This window comes from Mustela erminea, chromosome 17 (assembly GCF_009829155.1).
Source record: "Mustela erminea isolate mMusErm1 chromosome 17, mMusErm1.Pri, whole genome shotgun sequence".
Taxonomy (NCBI): domain Eukaryota; kingdom Metazoa; phylum Chordata; class Mammalia; order Carnivora; family Mustelidae; genus Mustela; species Mustela erminea.
In genome coordinates this window covers 44,596,098-44,612,241 of record NC_045630.1, presented here as the reverse complement: position 1 = coordinate 44,612,241, position 16,144 = coordinate 44,596,098, and the positions used below count along the sequence as shown (strand labels likewise).

Sequence of the window (16,144 nt, the reverse complement as noted above, 5' to 3'; positions counted from 1 at the left end):
CACTAAGAAGTTCTTCTCTGCTTCTAGGGTGGTTGATTTTTTTTTTTTTTTTTAAGATTTATATATTTATTTGAGTGGGGAAAGGGCAGAGGGAGACTCTCCAGCAGACACCCTGCTAAGCATGAGCCCCACTCGGAGTTCAATCTCAAGACCCTAAGATCATGACCTGAGCTGAGTCCCACGCTCAGCCGACAGAGCCACCCAGGCTCCCCTAAGCTTCTTGTTTTGTTTTGTTTTTAAATCAGTTTCATGAATACCTCGGTAAGTTACAAGATGGCCGTATGGAGAAGAAACTGAAATGGAATAAAGACATTAAAGACATTGTCTCAATTGTTGAATAAATCGCTGCACGCATTGTCTGCCTAATGTAATATACAACCTTCAAATACTGTTTAAGAGGCTGAGCACCTCAAGGCAGCAGGGTCTCATCCAGCGAGCACAGATTCACTGCAAATAGTCAATGAGAGACCTGATCGTTAAAGCCAAGATGTTTGAAATGCAGGAGATCTCATTAGACTTCCTTAATGTTTTCAAAGATGATTTCATAGGATCGCCATTCTTCATATTTGTTAAGTTTTTGCTGCTCAAGGACAAATGCCTGTGTCCTCAGGATTGCGTGTGCAAATGTTTCGGAACTTGCATGTTATTTCTCTACCTTCTCCACCACGGACCCAGGGCGCCTCCCCACCCCACCCCACCCCCACCCCGCAGGCACTTGTCCTCAGGGGCTTGTATCACGTTTCTCTGTCCAATCCACCCTCCATTCCCCATTGTCATTAGGAAATACACGATCTGCAAGGCCCACAGTCACGGTTTCACCTCAACACACAACGACAGTTCAAGACCGAGATCCCTGTGTCTGTGGCATGACCGTGCTACCCTCCTCCCTCGGGCAGCAGGCGGCTGGGAGAGCTATTTTAACAATACACACAGAAGACCCTGTTCATCTGCATCCGCCGCACGCCTCTTGATTGTCTCCACTTCGCCTTGCTATGTTATCCCTCCTTCAATTAAGGCTATTTCCCTCTTTTTATATGCAAGTACATCTGCTCTGTTATTACTTACCTAACAGTTCATTTCCTACGGCTCTGTCATTTTCTTGGGGTGGGGTGGGGTGGGTTTTATTTTGTAATATAAGGACTCTGGCTTTCTAGTTCTCTTACATGTAAGTGTATTTATTATAAGCAGGTGCAAGCAATCTGCCTGTTTCATTTATGTCTTCTGGGTAAGTCTTGCCTAAGCATTTCTACATCGACATTGTGCTCTATTATAAATTCTTTTTTTCCTTCTTTATTATAATTAGTGTTTTTAAAAATGACGTGTGTAGATTGGTCATCTCATCTATGAACTCCTTTTCAGGATAGAGGGGACATTAGAAAGGGGATGCTGGCTTACGGGGTTGAGAGCCAGGGCTCTACAGTGGCAGAAAGGACATTAGGAACTATCTACCCGTCTTTTTGTAGGCCTCTAGAGGGAGGAAAGCATGCACCCGTGTCTATACAGCTGGTAGATGAACTAAAACCAGGCTTCTGGAAGCATCCAGCCCTGTCCCAAGCCCAAATTCATCTTTCATCCTCCCTAGCTCAACCTCACTGTCCCAAGCTGGACACCGCCGGGGAAAAGGAGGTCGAAGCCCTTTGTGTCTAGCTTCCCTGGGGCGCTTTTGCCCTTGATGTAACCCAGTTCGACTCTCCCAGAGACTGCCAACAAGTTTTACTCCATGGCTTGCCGCCCCCTAGTGTCTAGCATGGATACTAGCGCAAAGCAAGCGGACTTCACCGGCAGGATGAATTGAGTACTTTTCCAAAGAGAAACACGGATTCTGATTCTTCCCACATAGCCACCTCCCCCCATCAAACCAGGTAAGGAACCTGGGTAGCCCGAGATCCCAGTCCCCTCTATGGTCTGAGTTTTGCGGAGGACTTGGAAGCAGCTGAACTCGACCTCAGGGCGCAGGAGTGGGGGTACCGCTGGAGGGGCTGGAGGCGTCTCCTCCTCCAGGTAGGCAGAGCAAGCGTCAGGAGCCAGTGCCCTCTGGGACGACCCAGGAGAAAGGAGCCTACAACTTTAAGCAGCCGTTTGGGTGAGGAGTGGGGAGAGGTGGGGTTTGGTGAGAGTAGGGAGTTAATGATTCACCAGAGGCTCATTTCACAATTTACCAAGGGTCAGCTTCCCTGGACCATGCCCAGGTCTGGTCCTCTCTGCTCCTCACCCCTTGGCAGCTCCGACCCGGAAGGCCCCCCAGGAAGCCGGCGGCATGATCTCCATCACCGAGTGGCAGAGTGAGTGGAGGGGCTGGTGCCATGGAGGGGGCTGGGCTGGAAGGGAGGTTCCAGGCTGGGGGGGTGTGGAAGGGGGGCCCCCAGCGGAGACACCTCCCCTCCCAGCTGGGATCTCTGGCTGGGGAGCCTGTGAGGCGACCTCTGGAGCCAGTGGCTGGAAGCTGCTGTGCTGGCATCCTGTTCAGACAGCTGAGCTAGGACCGGGTGTGGCTCCCCGGCCTTCCAGCGAATGGGGGCTGCTCAGGACCCCCAGGTAGCCAGACGCTGGTGCCTGGGGGAAGCAGCAAGTTCACCACCCAAGCTGGTCCCTTCCCCATCTCGGTTCTGAGACCTGGGATGCTGCAAATGTGGACACAGGAGGCCTCTGCCCATTAGGACATTTCCCCCCACAAACTCTCAGGGACCCTTGTGAACTTGGGGCTCTTCCTTCTTCCTCCTTTCCCTTCTCCTTCTCCTTCTTGTTCTTTTACATTTTTAAAGTAAACTCTACCTCAAACATGGGGCTTGAACTCACCACCCAAGATCAAGAGTTGCTCCACAAACTGAGCCAGCCAGTGTCCCCACCTTGGGTCCCTTCTTATCAGAAACTAAACTCCACTCCTGTCCCCAAATTACTGCACCTTCACTCCTAAATATCCTTATCCTTCCCCTTCCTCTGCGGGGAGATGGCAGGGAGGTGGCCCACAGGCCTGGCAGGGCAGGGAGAACTGTGACTTAGAGCCTCTGAGCCCAGGGTCTCCTCTGTGAACTGGTGATACTATTCATTCACTGAACAAATTTGTCTCCACTATGTGCCGAGCACTGTGTCAGGCATAGAATATACAACAATATACTGAAATGGAACCGACATGTTCCTGCGTACATGCTGGGGTGGGGAAACAGGTAATTAACGGTTAAAGAAATCAGTAGGTGTTGGTCAGATGGGGATGGGTCTTCCGGACAATAATGATCAGGGTAAGCAGGCTAGGGAAAGTGAGGTAGGAGGGGTTACTCTGTTATAGAGTGGTTAGGAAAGGCTTCATTGAGAAGGTACCTTTTATATAGAGACCTATATGAAGTAAGGAGGCAAAGCTGTGCAGCGATCTGGAGGGGAAACTGTCCCAGGAGAGGGAACAGGCAGTGCAAAGGCCCTGAGGCATTAGCATACTTAGTGCGTGGTGTGGCTGCAGCAAAGCCAGGAAAGGGGAGAGTGGTAGGAGTCTAGGTCCAGGAGGTCACTGAAAACTGAGGCTGTGTAAGAACTTTGGTTTTATCTCCACCAGATGGGAAATGACTGGAGGGTTTTGTGCAGAGAGGCACGTGAGCTATGTACATTTTTAAAAGATCACTCTGGGTACGAGATTAAAAATAGACTGTAGAGGTGTGAGGTCAGCAACAGGGAAACCAGTTCTGAGGTGAGAGATGGTGGCGAACACCAACACGTGACCATGAAGTGGTGGACCTGCTTGAGGCTGGATCAGCTCTGAGAAAATTAGTGGAAGGTTTTGCTGATGGATGTGGGTGTGAGAGAAAGAAGGCAAGAATCCTGCCAGTACTTTTAGCCTGAGCAAATAGAAGGGTTGAGTTGGGTTTTAGGCATGTTGAGTTTGATATGCTAGTAGACATGAAGGTGAGATGTCAAGTAGATAGTCAGGTATGTGAGTCTTGAGTTCATGGTCAAGGTCTGAATTAGACAAACTTGGGAACTGCCAGCATGTAGATGGTATTTCAAACCATGAAAGTCCATGAGATGACCGGGGGCGCTTTTCTTAGCCTCCCTACTCCTGACATTTTGGGGCAGGATAATTCTTTGTTGTGTGGGTCAGTCCTAGATGGAAGTATGTCTCACTCCCAGTGCTGACAATGGAAAATATCTGCAGATATTGCCAAATGTCCCTCAGGGAACAAAATCACCCCTGCCCATCCCTCCAATTGAGAACTGCTGACTTAGGGAATAACAATAGAGAAGGGAGCTGTGTCCTGAGTCTGGGGGCAAGCCAACATGTTATTAAGCCAAAGGGTGCTAAGTCCTATGAAAGGGAGAGATGAGGGAACCCAATTAAGGTCAGGTAATGGTGAGAGGACCAGGTTTCTCTAAGGAACCTTAAGACCTCAAGGATGAGTATGCCCTAGGCAGATAACACGTGGGAGGAAACTGCATATGCAAAGGCCCTGAGGCAGGAAGTTCATCTGAGAAACAGTGATGAAGGGAAGGGAAGGAAGAGGGGAGGAAGGAAGAAAAGAAAGAAGGAAGGAAGGGAGATGTGGTTAGAGTATGGTAGGTAAGGGGAATTTTGACAAGAGAGGAAGATGACCAAGCAAGCAAGGTGCGGGCCCATCAGGAAGGGTCTGCAAGCCGAGGTGTGGCTGGGAGGATGCTTTCAGTGGAAGTCCAGTGGGAAGCCATAAAGGATCCTCCGCAGTGCACTGACAGGATCGGTTGTATGCTTTCCAAGACCCTTGACTACTGTGTGGGGAAGGACTATAGCCAAGGACTAACTGGAGAATGGTGTAGGAATCCGGGAAAGAGATGATGGTGGCTTGGAATTAAACAGTAAGCGTGGAGAGAAATGCACTGTTTTCAAGATCCCTCGGGCAAGAAGCAGCAATAAAACTTAGCTGTGGGTTGCACGGGGGAGGGGTGGCAAGAGCAGGGAGTAAGACTCACGGATGGCTGCGGGGGGTGACATTCGTATTCACTTGGGGAAAACCTGGAAGGGCGCAGGGTGAAGGAAGGAAACCTAATAACTCAGTTTGGACCTGTTGAGTTCAAGATGCCTCAGAGAGCAAAAACCAAGTGAGCAGAGATGCCAAGTCAGCAGCTGGGTATGAGCTTGGCAGCTCAAAGACAGGCATGGGCTAGAAGATAAATATCGACATTGTCAGCACAGAGTGGTATTTAAAGACATGGGAATGAGTGTGAAATAGAAGGAGAAGAGAAGCGAGCTTGGGCTGAAGCCCTGGGCAACGCAAACCCCAAGAGGAAAAGAAAGAAGCAGGAGCCAGCGAAGGAGGCTGGGCTGGTGCGGTCAGAACAGCAGGATGAAAATCAAGGGTATGGTGTCGCAGAAGCCAAGAGAGGATGCTGGAAGAAGGGAGTGGCCAGCTGCTGACAGATAAGCGCCAACATCCACCCATTGGACCTGGGAATACAGACGCCATTGCGACCAAAGCAAGGAACTCCTGTGGATGGGCCTGGGAGTGGAGATGGACGGGACTGGGTTGGTTAAAGGCACTTTTTTTTTTTTTAAGATTCTATTTATTTGACAGAGAAAGAGCACAAGCTGGGGGAGCGGCACGCAGAGGCAGAAGGAGAAGCAGGCTCCCTGCTAAGCAGGGAGTATGGGCTCCATCCTAGGACCCTGGGATCATGACCTGAGCCCAAGGCAAACGCTTCACCGACTTAGCCACCCGGCGCCCCTAGAAGCACCTCTTCCAGAGCCAGACAACTGGGTTCAAACCCCGGTTCTGCCAGCTCCTGGCTGTGTAGACCCCAGGCAAGGACTGAACCTCTCAGTGTTTCCATTTCTGTTTGTGAAATGGGACTAACAGTGCAGGAGGGTTTCCTACATAACCTACTTCACAGGGAGTTATGAAAATTAAATGAGTTAATACATACAAGACTGTGCCTGGCAAAGCGCACTCACTAGCATTAACGTCATCCCTGTTAATCACTGGTGTTAATCTTGAACGTGAACTGGGAGGCTCTGTCTCTTCCCGTTTCCCTCCTTCCTGTTACTATTCCCAATTCGGTCATAACGATTCAGTCCTAAAGGCCTCAGGCTGAAGGGGGAGAGGGCAGCCCAGAGCGGGTGGCAGAGCCCTCACTGGCTGACAGGTGTGTGGGGACCACCGTCTGCCAGGCAGGGTGAGACCGGCACCGTGGCAGGGGTGGGGGAGGGGCTGAAGAATAACTAACTGTCTTGGTGGGGGGGGGGGGTCCCAGCAGATGCCACCCTAATCTAGTGATGGAAGAAACACCAGCTCTGGCTGATCTCCAGCAGGGGGAGCGCTGCCCCATCTATCTGGCTCCCAGGGTCGTTGGCGGCAGGCATTTCTGTCCCTGCCCTCTCTGCCATGCTTGCCGCCCCCGACGAGAACTTCAGGAGCGATCCCCTCCCTGGTTGGGAACGACTGAAATCACGAAGCTACTGGAAGCGAGAGGTAAAGGAAGGTCTATGGCTTGCGAATGAGAAACACAGTTTGCGACCCTTTTCTGGGAGCTGTTGCGTCCACAGCGCAGGGGACGCTGGAAGGCATAGGCTGCCCCCATCACAGGAAAATTCTGGAATTGTACCAGCCCTTGATGAGGAGTGGGGTGGGTGGAAAAGTAATAATTATGCAGGCCAGTAAATCACCGTTGCCTGAGAAAAGAGGAGACAAGAATCCATTGGGGGCGGGGGGGAACTTGAGAAACTTCAGCTGTCTCTCCAAAATGAGTAAGAGGCTCTTCTGAAGTGTTTACAGAAGGGATATAGGGATGTTTTAACAAAACGAAATGAAAACCCAGTAAGACATTCACATTGTGTTTCCACACAAAAACATCTACCAAAGGAGATAGAGGTGAAGTGTGTATCACCGGAATTGGAATCAATGACAAATTTTAAGGCGGTTGTAAGCTGATCACAGAGACTTTTAAAACAGGCATAAAAACTTAAAATGCCTTTGCCATTCAGGTGCAAGAAGCAGGGTTATGGTCTCCCTCCACAATACCCTAGTGTCTACAAAATTATCAGGACAAAGTAGTTGTGCTCCTAGATCTTCAATTTTTATTGTCTCTGAGGATAAAAAAATCAAAAGACAAAAACAATCCTCCCCCCCAAAAAACCCCATGTAGCATAGAAAGACAGTGCAACCTTTGTGATGACCCAAAAAAGCAATATCCTCTGCTCAGTGTTCTGGGTTCTAAGAAATTTAACTCAAGCAGCTGTTCCTGGAAAGTAGACATAGGAAACCAATCTGTTTAGATCACAGAGGTTTGTCAGAAACAGGAGGCATCAGCCATGAGTAGAAGATGGATTCTGGGCAGCTGGATAACGTGTTGAGAGAGAGGATGTGGCCTATGGGTCCTAACAAAATCCAGCTCGGCCAAAAGGAGACCCAGTGATACTGGCATTTTTCTGTACTATGAGTTAAGTGAGGTATTGGTCTGTAATCTGAAAGTTAAATCTCATATATATATGTATATATATGTATATATGAGATTTATATGAAGAATATATATATATTTCTTAAGAATTTATTTTTAAGTAATCTCTGCACCCAACATGGGACTCAAGCTCATGACCCTGAGATCAAGAGTCACACGCTCGGGTGGCACCTGGGTGGCTCAGTGGGTTATAGCCTCTGCCTTCAGCTCAGGTCATGATCCCAGGGTCCTGGGATGGAGCCCCACCTCGGGCTCTCTGCTCAGCAGGGAGACTGCTTCCTCCTCTCTCTCTGCCTGCTTCTCTGCCTATTTGTGATCTCTGTCTGTCAAATAAATAAATAAAATCTTAAAAAAAAAAAAAAAGAGTCACACGCTCTACTGACTGAGGGACCCAGCACCCCTAATCTTATCTCTGTATTTTTAATGATTCTTTTAAAGAAGTCCTTTGGCCTTATTTCAATACTGACACTGATCCTAAACCTCCTAGGATCTTATGGAAACAGACAATGAAAAATGACCAGAAGGTAATGGGGTTGTTTCATTTTCCTTCTGTTGTAAACAGAACTTAGTAAGTCAAGTCTCAAAGATTTTCTTTTTGTCTTATTTTTACAGTTCTGCCTCTGAACAACCAGACTTTTAACAGTTTTTTACAACTATCCCTAAAAGCATGGCAATAATAACAATTTCATAGGTATTGTGAGGACCAATACTAAGATGTTCGTTAACGAGTCCAGTACAATTTTTCTATTTAAAAATGACCCATATGTTCCCTTTAAAAAATTAAGCCAACTTCAATTTCTAAAAATTAAGCCATTTTTTAAAGTTTATTTTTTTAGTAATCTCTACACCCAGTGTGGGGCTCGAACTCACAACCCCGAGGTCAAGAGTCACATGTTCCACTGACTGAGCCAGCCAGGTACTCTTAAAAATTAAGTCATTTTTAAAAAAAGATTTTATTTATTTGACAGAGAGAAAGAAATCACAAGTAGGCAGAGAGGCAGGCAGAGAGAGAGGGGAAAGCAGGCTCCCCAGTGAGCAGAGAGCCTGATGCAGGGCTCGATCCTATGACCCTGAGATCATGACCTGAGCTAAAGGCAGAGGCTTAACCCACTGTACCAACAAAATGCCCCTCAAAAATTAAGCCATTTTTAATAAAGTTATACATGTTGCAGTTTAAAAAGACACTCTTGCCATATCTCCATCTACTGTGTAATTTGCAATAAAAAGAAAATAAGGCATTCTAGCTATATGAAGTAAATAAAGTTGCAAGACTATACAATGTAAACTTGAAGTGGTACAATATCATCAGTAATTTTTTTTTGAAGAAGGCAACAGAGTTCCATTTATAATACCATCAAAAAGGATAAAATATTTAGAAACAAACTTAATCAAGGAGGCAAAAGACTTACTGAAAACCACTAAATGTTTCTGGAGAAAATTTTAAAAGACACAAATAAATAGACATCCTGTGTTTATGGATTATAAGATTTCATATTGTTAAGATATCAATATTACCCAAAGCAATCTACAGATTCAGTGTGATTTCTGCCAAAATCCCAATGGCATTTTTTGTGGAAATAGAAAAATCCATTATAAAATGCATATGGAACTTCAAGGGATCCCAAATAGTGAAAGCAATCTTAAAAGAGAAGAACAAAATTGGAGATTTCACACTTCGTGATTTCAAAACTTATTACAAAGCTACAGTGATCAGAACAGTGTGGGACTAGCATAGAGACAGACACATAGACCAAGTGGGTAGAATAGAAGGCCCAGAAGTAGACCCAGGCAAAGATGGTCAAATGAGTTTCAACAAGTGTGCCACAACCATTTGGTGGGGAAATGGCAGTCTCTTCAACAAATGATGCTGGGCAAACTGGATATCTACATGCAAAAGAATTAAGTTGAACCTGTACATTACACCATCTGAAAAAATAAACTCAAAATTTATCTTAACTCAAAGCAAGAGCTAAAACTATAATGCTTTTAAAGATACTTAAGAGAGAATCTTCACAACACTGAAATTGACAATGATTTCTTGGATTAGATACCAAAAATATAGGCAACTAAGGAAGAAGTAGTTAATTGGAATATATCAAAATCGAAAACTTCCCTGCATCAGAGGACACAATCAACACAGTGAAAAGGCAACCTATGGGATGGACGAAAATATTTGCAAATCATGTATCTGATGAGGGACTAATATCCATAATATATAAAGAACACCTACAACTCAATAACTGCAACAAAACCCCCAAACGACCATTAAAATGGGCAAAGGATTTCAATTGGCATTTCTCTTAAGATATACAGATGGCCAACAAGTTCATGAAAAGATGCTCAACATCACTCATCATCAGGGAAACGCAAATCAAAACCACAGTGAGATGCCACTCACACCCATTAAGATGTACGCTATCAAAAAACAAACAAACAAACAAACCCAGAAAATAACAAGTGTTGGTGAGGATGTGGAGAAATCAGAACCCTTGTGCCCTGCTAGTGGGAATGTAACTGGGGCAGCTATCCTGGAAAATAGTGTGGAGGGCCCTCAGAAACTTAAAAATAGGACCGCCATATCATCCAACAATTCCACTTTTGGATATGTGTCCAAAGGAAGTGGAGGCAGAATCTTGAAAAGATTCATTCACCCATGTCACAGCAGCGTTATTTACTCTAGCCAAAAGGTGGAAGCTATCCAAGTTCCACCCACAGATGAACAGGTAAATGAAATGCATTATAAACATACAATAAATTTTTTTAATTAATTAATTTATTTGACAGAGAGAGACACAGTGAGAGTGAGCACACAAGCAGAGGGAGTAGGAGAGGGAGACGCAGGTCTCCTGCCAAGCAGGGAGCCCGACCCAAGGCCTGATCCCAGGACCCTGGGACCATGACCCCAAGCCGAAGGCAGATGCGTAATGAATGATCCTCCCAGGCACACAACATGTGATGAATTATTATTCAGCTTAGAAAGGGGGAACTTCTGACACCTGCTACGGCCTGGATGAACCTGGAGGCCACTATGCTAAGTGAAATTAGCCAGTCACATGAAAACACTGTGTCATTTCTCAGATGAGCTTCCTAGAGGAGTCAGAATGATAGAAAGTAGAGTGATGGTTGCGAGGGGTTGGGGAAGGGAGAATGAGGAGCCAGTGTTTAATAGGGACAGAGTTTCAGTTTTGTAAGACGAGAGTCCTGGAAACGGATGACGGTGATGCTTCCACGACGTGAATATGCCTCACGCCACTGGGTGTACACTTAAAGTTGTTCAGATGTTAAATTTGATGTGTATTTTATCACAATTTAGGGGGAGTTTAATTCAATTTAAAAATGAGCAATACAATGAATTGTTATTTGTTGACTATCAGAGTAGCAAAGATAAGTAAAAATTAACAATTTTGCGTGATGCAGAAGAAGGTTTCAGAAAAGCAACTTCACATCCTGTTATTGTTACAACTCTTCCTGAGGGAAGCAATGTGGGAAAAAAAAAAATTATCAGAACGTCAGAGATGTAGCCCTTGACCAAACAGGGGGTCCCTAATATCCTGCCCTTCTGCCCTTGGGCTCACTGGCTATCAGCCAACTCCTGCAGCTTCCGAGATTGCCCTGAGACATAAAACAAAAACACACAGTACAGGGTAGAGTGGGGTGCTGTCAGTGTGGGTCCAACCTGGTGCAGAGCTGCCCAGTTGTGGGACTGACGTTAGAGAAAGCCCAGGGGCGTGGAGGGGTGAGTACCCGAGGTGCAGCAGCGGGAGGGAAGGTGCAGAATGGGACAGCAAGCCCTGGCTAGGGTGTAGACTCCCAGGTGAGCACATTTCTTTTGTTTTTCCAATCCAGTGTGAGAGGTCATCTCCTGACAGCTGGGGGACAGGGACAGTTAGAGAAGGAAGCACACAGTGTGAAGAGTTATCTAGGAGGGCAAACCTGTTGAGAAATCAAGCAAGACAGCTGTGTCTAAGCATCCGTGGCTCCCAGGTGCAGGAGGACAGGATAGGAGGGACCCAACCCTGACCATGATCCGGCTCGTGCAGCATTTGCAAGTAAAGGGAAGCTGGAGAGAGAAAGCAGTGAGGACAGTGCGAGTGACCTAGCAGAGCCATGGTGAGGACAGAATGCCCCGAGTACAGAACTGACCAGCTGTGCGCAGGCGCTAAACGTAAATCTGTACCTTTCCCTTCCCTTCCTGTCCCGTCATTCCCCACAAGCACGGAAGCTGAGATCCTGGGTGGAAATGGAGCCACCCCAACCCCCACTCCTCAGAGGGCAACTGTCCAGTGGCAATAGGGGAAACTTCCACCACCCCATCCTGAACCCCCCCAAAGCCCATCCTACCCCAACCTGCTTGCCCATTGCAGAGATTGGTGTGGGTACCACCGGCTTTGGTGTCTTCTTCATCCTCTTTGGGATACTGCTGTACTTTGATTCGGTGCTCCTGGCCTTCGGAAATGTGAGTTCCCCAGCCTGTGTACCTCCCCCGCCAACCTGAGGTCTCTCTTGCCTGGAAGGTCAGCCCCAAGTTCATTCAGATCGTGCCCATCCGGGGGGTCAGCACCATCAAGCCCAGGTAGGTGAGGGGGCCGGGAGATGCACAGTGAGGTGTGAGGGAGCATCTCAGGACCTGGAGTCTCGTGGCAAGCTCTGGGTGAGGCCCTACAGCTACGGAGATGCACTGGCCACTGTCCCTGCCATCAGGATCCCCCTGGTCTATGGTCTAGCAATAGAGACATAACCTGCACATCTGTAACTGGGAAGGAAGGCAGGGGCAGCCATAAAGTCATAGTGAGATGAGCACATTGAATATAAAACAAGGTACCTGGAGGAAAGAAAGCACACCCAACTGTAGAGGGATGAAAAGGAATTTGGAAAGGAAATGGGTGTGAAGGGGGGTGACGCACTTCCAGGCAAATGAACAGGCAGAGAAAAGGTATGGAGAAGGGGAGAGAGGACATGGAACATGCTGGAGGAAAGCCAGAGGGTTAAATCTGATGGACACCTGGGCACTCCTAAGGGATCTATTAGGAGCCAAGCTGAAGACAGTGGGCCAGACAGTGGAGCCCCGGTGGTTCCGTGGGACTCCGGGTCTGGCTGCCTATACCTCAGGGCTCACCTCCATAAAATGGAGAAACTCTATCTATGCCGCCTTCCTTTTGAGGTGTGATGAGAAATGAAGTCATATACGAAGAAGCACTTGGGATCCAAGAATTGGGTGAGCAGCCGGAGACCAAGGTTCTCCTTGTCCATCTACCTGTCTCTGGGCAGCTCCGTTCCCCACAGGCAGAAATGACCCAAGGCTCTGGGAGTTTGTCAGTTTGCAGGGTCACCCTCTCTGAAGGGTTCCTCCTTGAAGAGTTAGCAAGACCTGCCCCATGTCTGATGTGGGGCGCCAGGCCTGACCCCTGACTCCCAGGGGGGCTTGGTGGGTTTGCTCTCATGCTTCTCTCCCTCCCTCCCCCACAGCTGCTCTTCCTGACCGGCCTCTTGTTCATCATCGGCTTGAGGAAGACATTTTCCTTCTTTTTCCAGAGGCACAAGCTCAAAGGGACCAGCTTCTTCCTGGGGGGTGTGGTCATTGTGCTGCTGCGCTGGCCCCTCCTGGGCATGGTCCTGGAGACCTATGGATTCCTTAGCCTCTTCAAGTGAGTACAGGTCTCCTTCCCCTGGAGGAGCCTACTACGGCCTCTGAGTAGCTGAGATCACCCCTCAGCAGGTCTGGGCAGCACGACCGGCAGGGTGTGCAGAAGCTGGGACTTTATCCTGCAGGTGGGAGTCGTGGAAGACCTGAAAAGGCAGGAGGGGCGTCAGGCAGACACTGTCCAAGACATCCTACTCCAAATTGGAGGGATCGGACCCCCCCCCCCCCATCCACAAACACTGAGCACCTACCACATGCCTGGTACTGTGCCTTCCCCTAAGGAGGAGACACAGGGCCTGTTTTCAAGTTCACCAACCCAGCAGGGAGGAAAGGCAGTGAACTAGCATCTCCCCGGCCCTTCATATGCCCCAAGCACGCTCACTATCATCATCGCACTTTGACGTCCCTACGACCTGCTGTAGGCCTGCTCTCTGCAGATAAGGAAGCCAGCTCAGAGAGGCTGCCCCCTGCCCAAGGTCTCACAGATAGTGTGCAGAGTTTCTGGACTGGACCCAGCTGGGCCTGGCTGTCGGCCCCACATCCCTCGGCCTGGCCTGCTGACAAGTGAATCAGAAGTCAGCAGGTGTGTGACCACTGCCTGGGCCAAGGGAGGTGTCCTGGAGGAAGCAAGACCCGGGACAGGGCCTAAGGACAGGCAGGCTTTACGAGGAGACTGGAGGGTGTTTACGGAGAAGGAAGGAAAGGATGCTGAGGAAGGAGGGGCAAGGAAGGGAAGACCCCCAGTGTCTCTGGGGACCCGGATGACGGGGACCGGAAGAAGCATGGCTTATGGAATCATGGGAAGGAGCCGGGGTCAGGACCCCGGGCTCTCCTATGGCCTTCCGCTTGTTCACCGCACCCTTGAAAACACCTTGATGAGCCCAAATGCCCCAGACCTCTTAGACATCTTATAAAGTGGTTTCAATGACCTAAATTTTCTCACACACACTCTGCCATTCACTTTCTTAATGTTCAAATATGTCATCATTCAGTCATTTATTCAAATAGTCAGAAACGTCAAAAGTACCTACTGCGTGCCAAATCCAGAGCTAGGTGTGGGGCTGTGAGGCTGAACCAGGAGAAGCTTCCCGGGGAACTCGCAGCCTAGTTGAGAAGACAAGTTCTGACAACAGGGACCGTCTTCTGAGGGTTTAGAAGCATGAGCGGAGCCCCCACAGAGTCCGTAGTGCGAACCAACAGTAAAGCTTGACAGGGTCCCCCGTCAACAGCACTGCTAGGGGGAGAAAACCAAAATGGAGCTATACGGGATGTCGGCGATGCCAGGGAACCTCAGGGAAATGAAGCCCAAGGAAAGGAAGTAGCCAGAATTCAAATTTCTAACCCCCTCACCTCTGCACACACGCATGTCTCCCTCCGCACACCGACCTCAGTGCCTCCAAGCCCATTGAAGGATCCCATACATGTGCCCGGCCAAGCCTTGCCAGGGTAGGTCCGAAAAGAGTTGGGGGTGCCGAGAACAAAGGGTGGCTCCACGCATGCATGGACGAGGGGGACAGTCTGCACGAGAGCTGCTCCAGCAGCCGCCTGTGTCTGGAGCCCAGGAGACCGGTAGCCGGCAGTCCACACCCAGTCCAGGGAGACAAAGACAGTCACAGTCCTACACACGAAAGCTTCCCCAACATTTCTTCATGTAAGGCCCTATGACATAAATACTATTCTTATTAACGCCGTTTACAGCTGCAAACTGAGATTCAGAGACGTTAAGGAATTTGCCCAAGTTTATATGGCACCAGGAAGTGGCAGAGCCAAGATTTGAACCCAAGGAGCCTGACTCCAGGCCCTTTATTCTTAAGCTTTCCAAGTGGTTGTCTCCCTAAAACCAGAGATGCGGATCCAAGCCTGCTCCCAGAGCCCAGGGGCCCACTTTCTTGGGAACCAAAGCTGGAGCCTCTGGGTGGACCTCAGCTTGGACCACTCCCCTGGCCCCCAAGGCTGTCGCTGACCCCCTCCCCACCCTCTGTTCCTAGGGGCTTTTTCCCTGTCATCTTTGGCTTCCTGGGCAATGCCTCCAACATCCCCTTTCTGAGCGCGGTAAGTGGATAACGCACGGGCTTTGGGGTGGACTGGGGGTCCCAGATGAGACCACTGTCCCCGCGGGGCAGACCCTTCCCCATCTCCCCTAAAACCCTTTTCCCCAGGTTGGCCAGTCTCAGCATCCCTTCCCGTCCCCACACCGACTCCGTCCAACAGGAGCAGCGGAGGGGAGGGGCCCAGGAGCATTGCGCCTGAGGCCTGGGTAGAGAGGAAAGTGGTTCTTCATGGCTCCTTATTAGAGCCAAAGAAACAGATTCAGAGAGTCTAGGTGATGCAACCGGAAAATGCCAGAGATTTCTGGAGAGCTGGCGGAGTCAGCTCCAGGCATGGAGGGGATGCATGACAGCCAATGACAGCAGCGGCACGTGGCAGATTCTACTCTCTCCTTGGGGCAGGCAGGGGACAGTCAGCCAGTACCCACCCCTTTCTCTAAAGCATATTTTCTGACAGAACAGGAGCTCCCTGAGAAGCTCAGGGAGGCCCTGCAGCCAGCTGGCTCATCCCCGTGGCCCCCCTCTTCCTATCTGCACTTGGCTCTGTTCCCAGCTCTAAAGGCCCACTCCACAAAGATAGAAATGGAGTGTGCTCCTTGCTCTTTGTCTGAAGTAATGATTCTTGGCTCCCACAGCTGTTCCAGAGGCTTCAGGGCACCAGATCAATGGTCTGAACAACAGAGATGAGCTCCTTGAACTTGGATCCTTCATTGAGGGGGCTGAAAAGGAACTGGGGCCCGCCCCCACCCTGCACTGGCTCATCTCCTGTCTCAGACCCAGACCTCTCCAAGTCCAGAAGGAAGGACGGAGTTGAATGAATGACCTCAGATCCCCAAGTCAGCTCACAAAGCTGTTGACGCAGTTGGGAGCAGAGATCCAGGTGGTCCCCCACGGAGACCGGACTGGGGCTGGTATCACAGCCTGGCCCATATTTATGGGAGGAAAGCAAAGATTAAATCCCCAAGCTGTGTGTCTGAAACTCAAAGTCACTGTCTCCAGCCTGTCGGGTCCAGTTTCTGACTCAGGGTAGGCCGATGCACAGCAT

The 16,144-nt window shown here is 49.2% G+C and overlaps 1 protein-coding gene across 1 annotated transcript; it reads left to right on the top strand.

Annotated features, from left to right (window-relative positions):
* The first annotated feature begins 2,174 nt into the window (after positions 1-2,174).
* On the top strand, positions 2,175-16,069 carry GOLT1A (golgi transport 1A). The gene is made up of 5 exons (XM_032319224.1): positions 2,175-2,282; positions 11,775-11,866; positions 12,877-13,055; positions 15,040-15,103; positions 15,735-16,069. Exons 1-5 carry the CDS (start codon positions 2,258-2,260, stop codon positions 15,771-15,773), a joined length of 399 nt encoding a protein of 132 aa, XP_032175115.1. The 5' UTR covers positions 2,175-2,257; the 3' UTR covers positions 15,774-16,069.
* Positions 16,070-16,144: the final 75 nt, after the last annotated feature.

Coding starts and splice junctions, on each gene's coding strand:
- GOLT1A (XM_032319224.1), top strand. CDS start 2,258: ATGATCTCCATCACCGAGTGGCAGA. Junction 2,283..11,774: donor CTCCATCACCGAGTGGCAGA/GTGAGTGGAGGG, acceptor TGCCCATTGCAG/AGATTGGTGTGGGTACCACC. Junction 15,104..15,734: donor ACATCCCCTTTCTGAGCGCG/GTAAGTGGATAA, acceptor TGGCTCCCACAG/CTGTTCCAGAGGCTTCAGGG.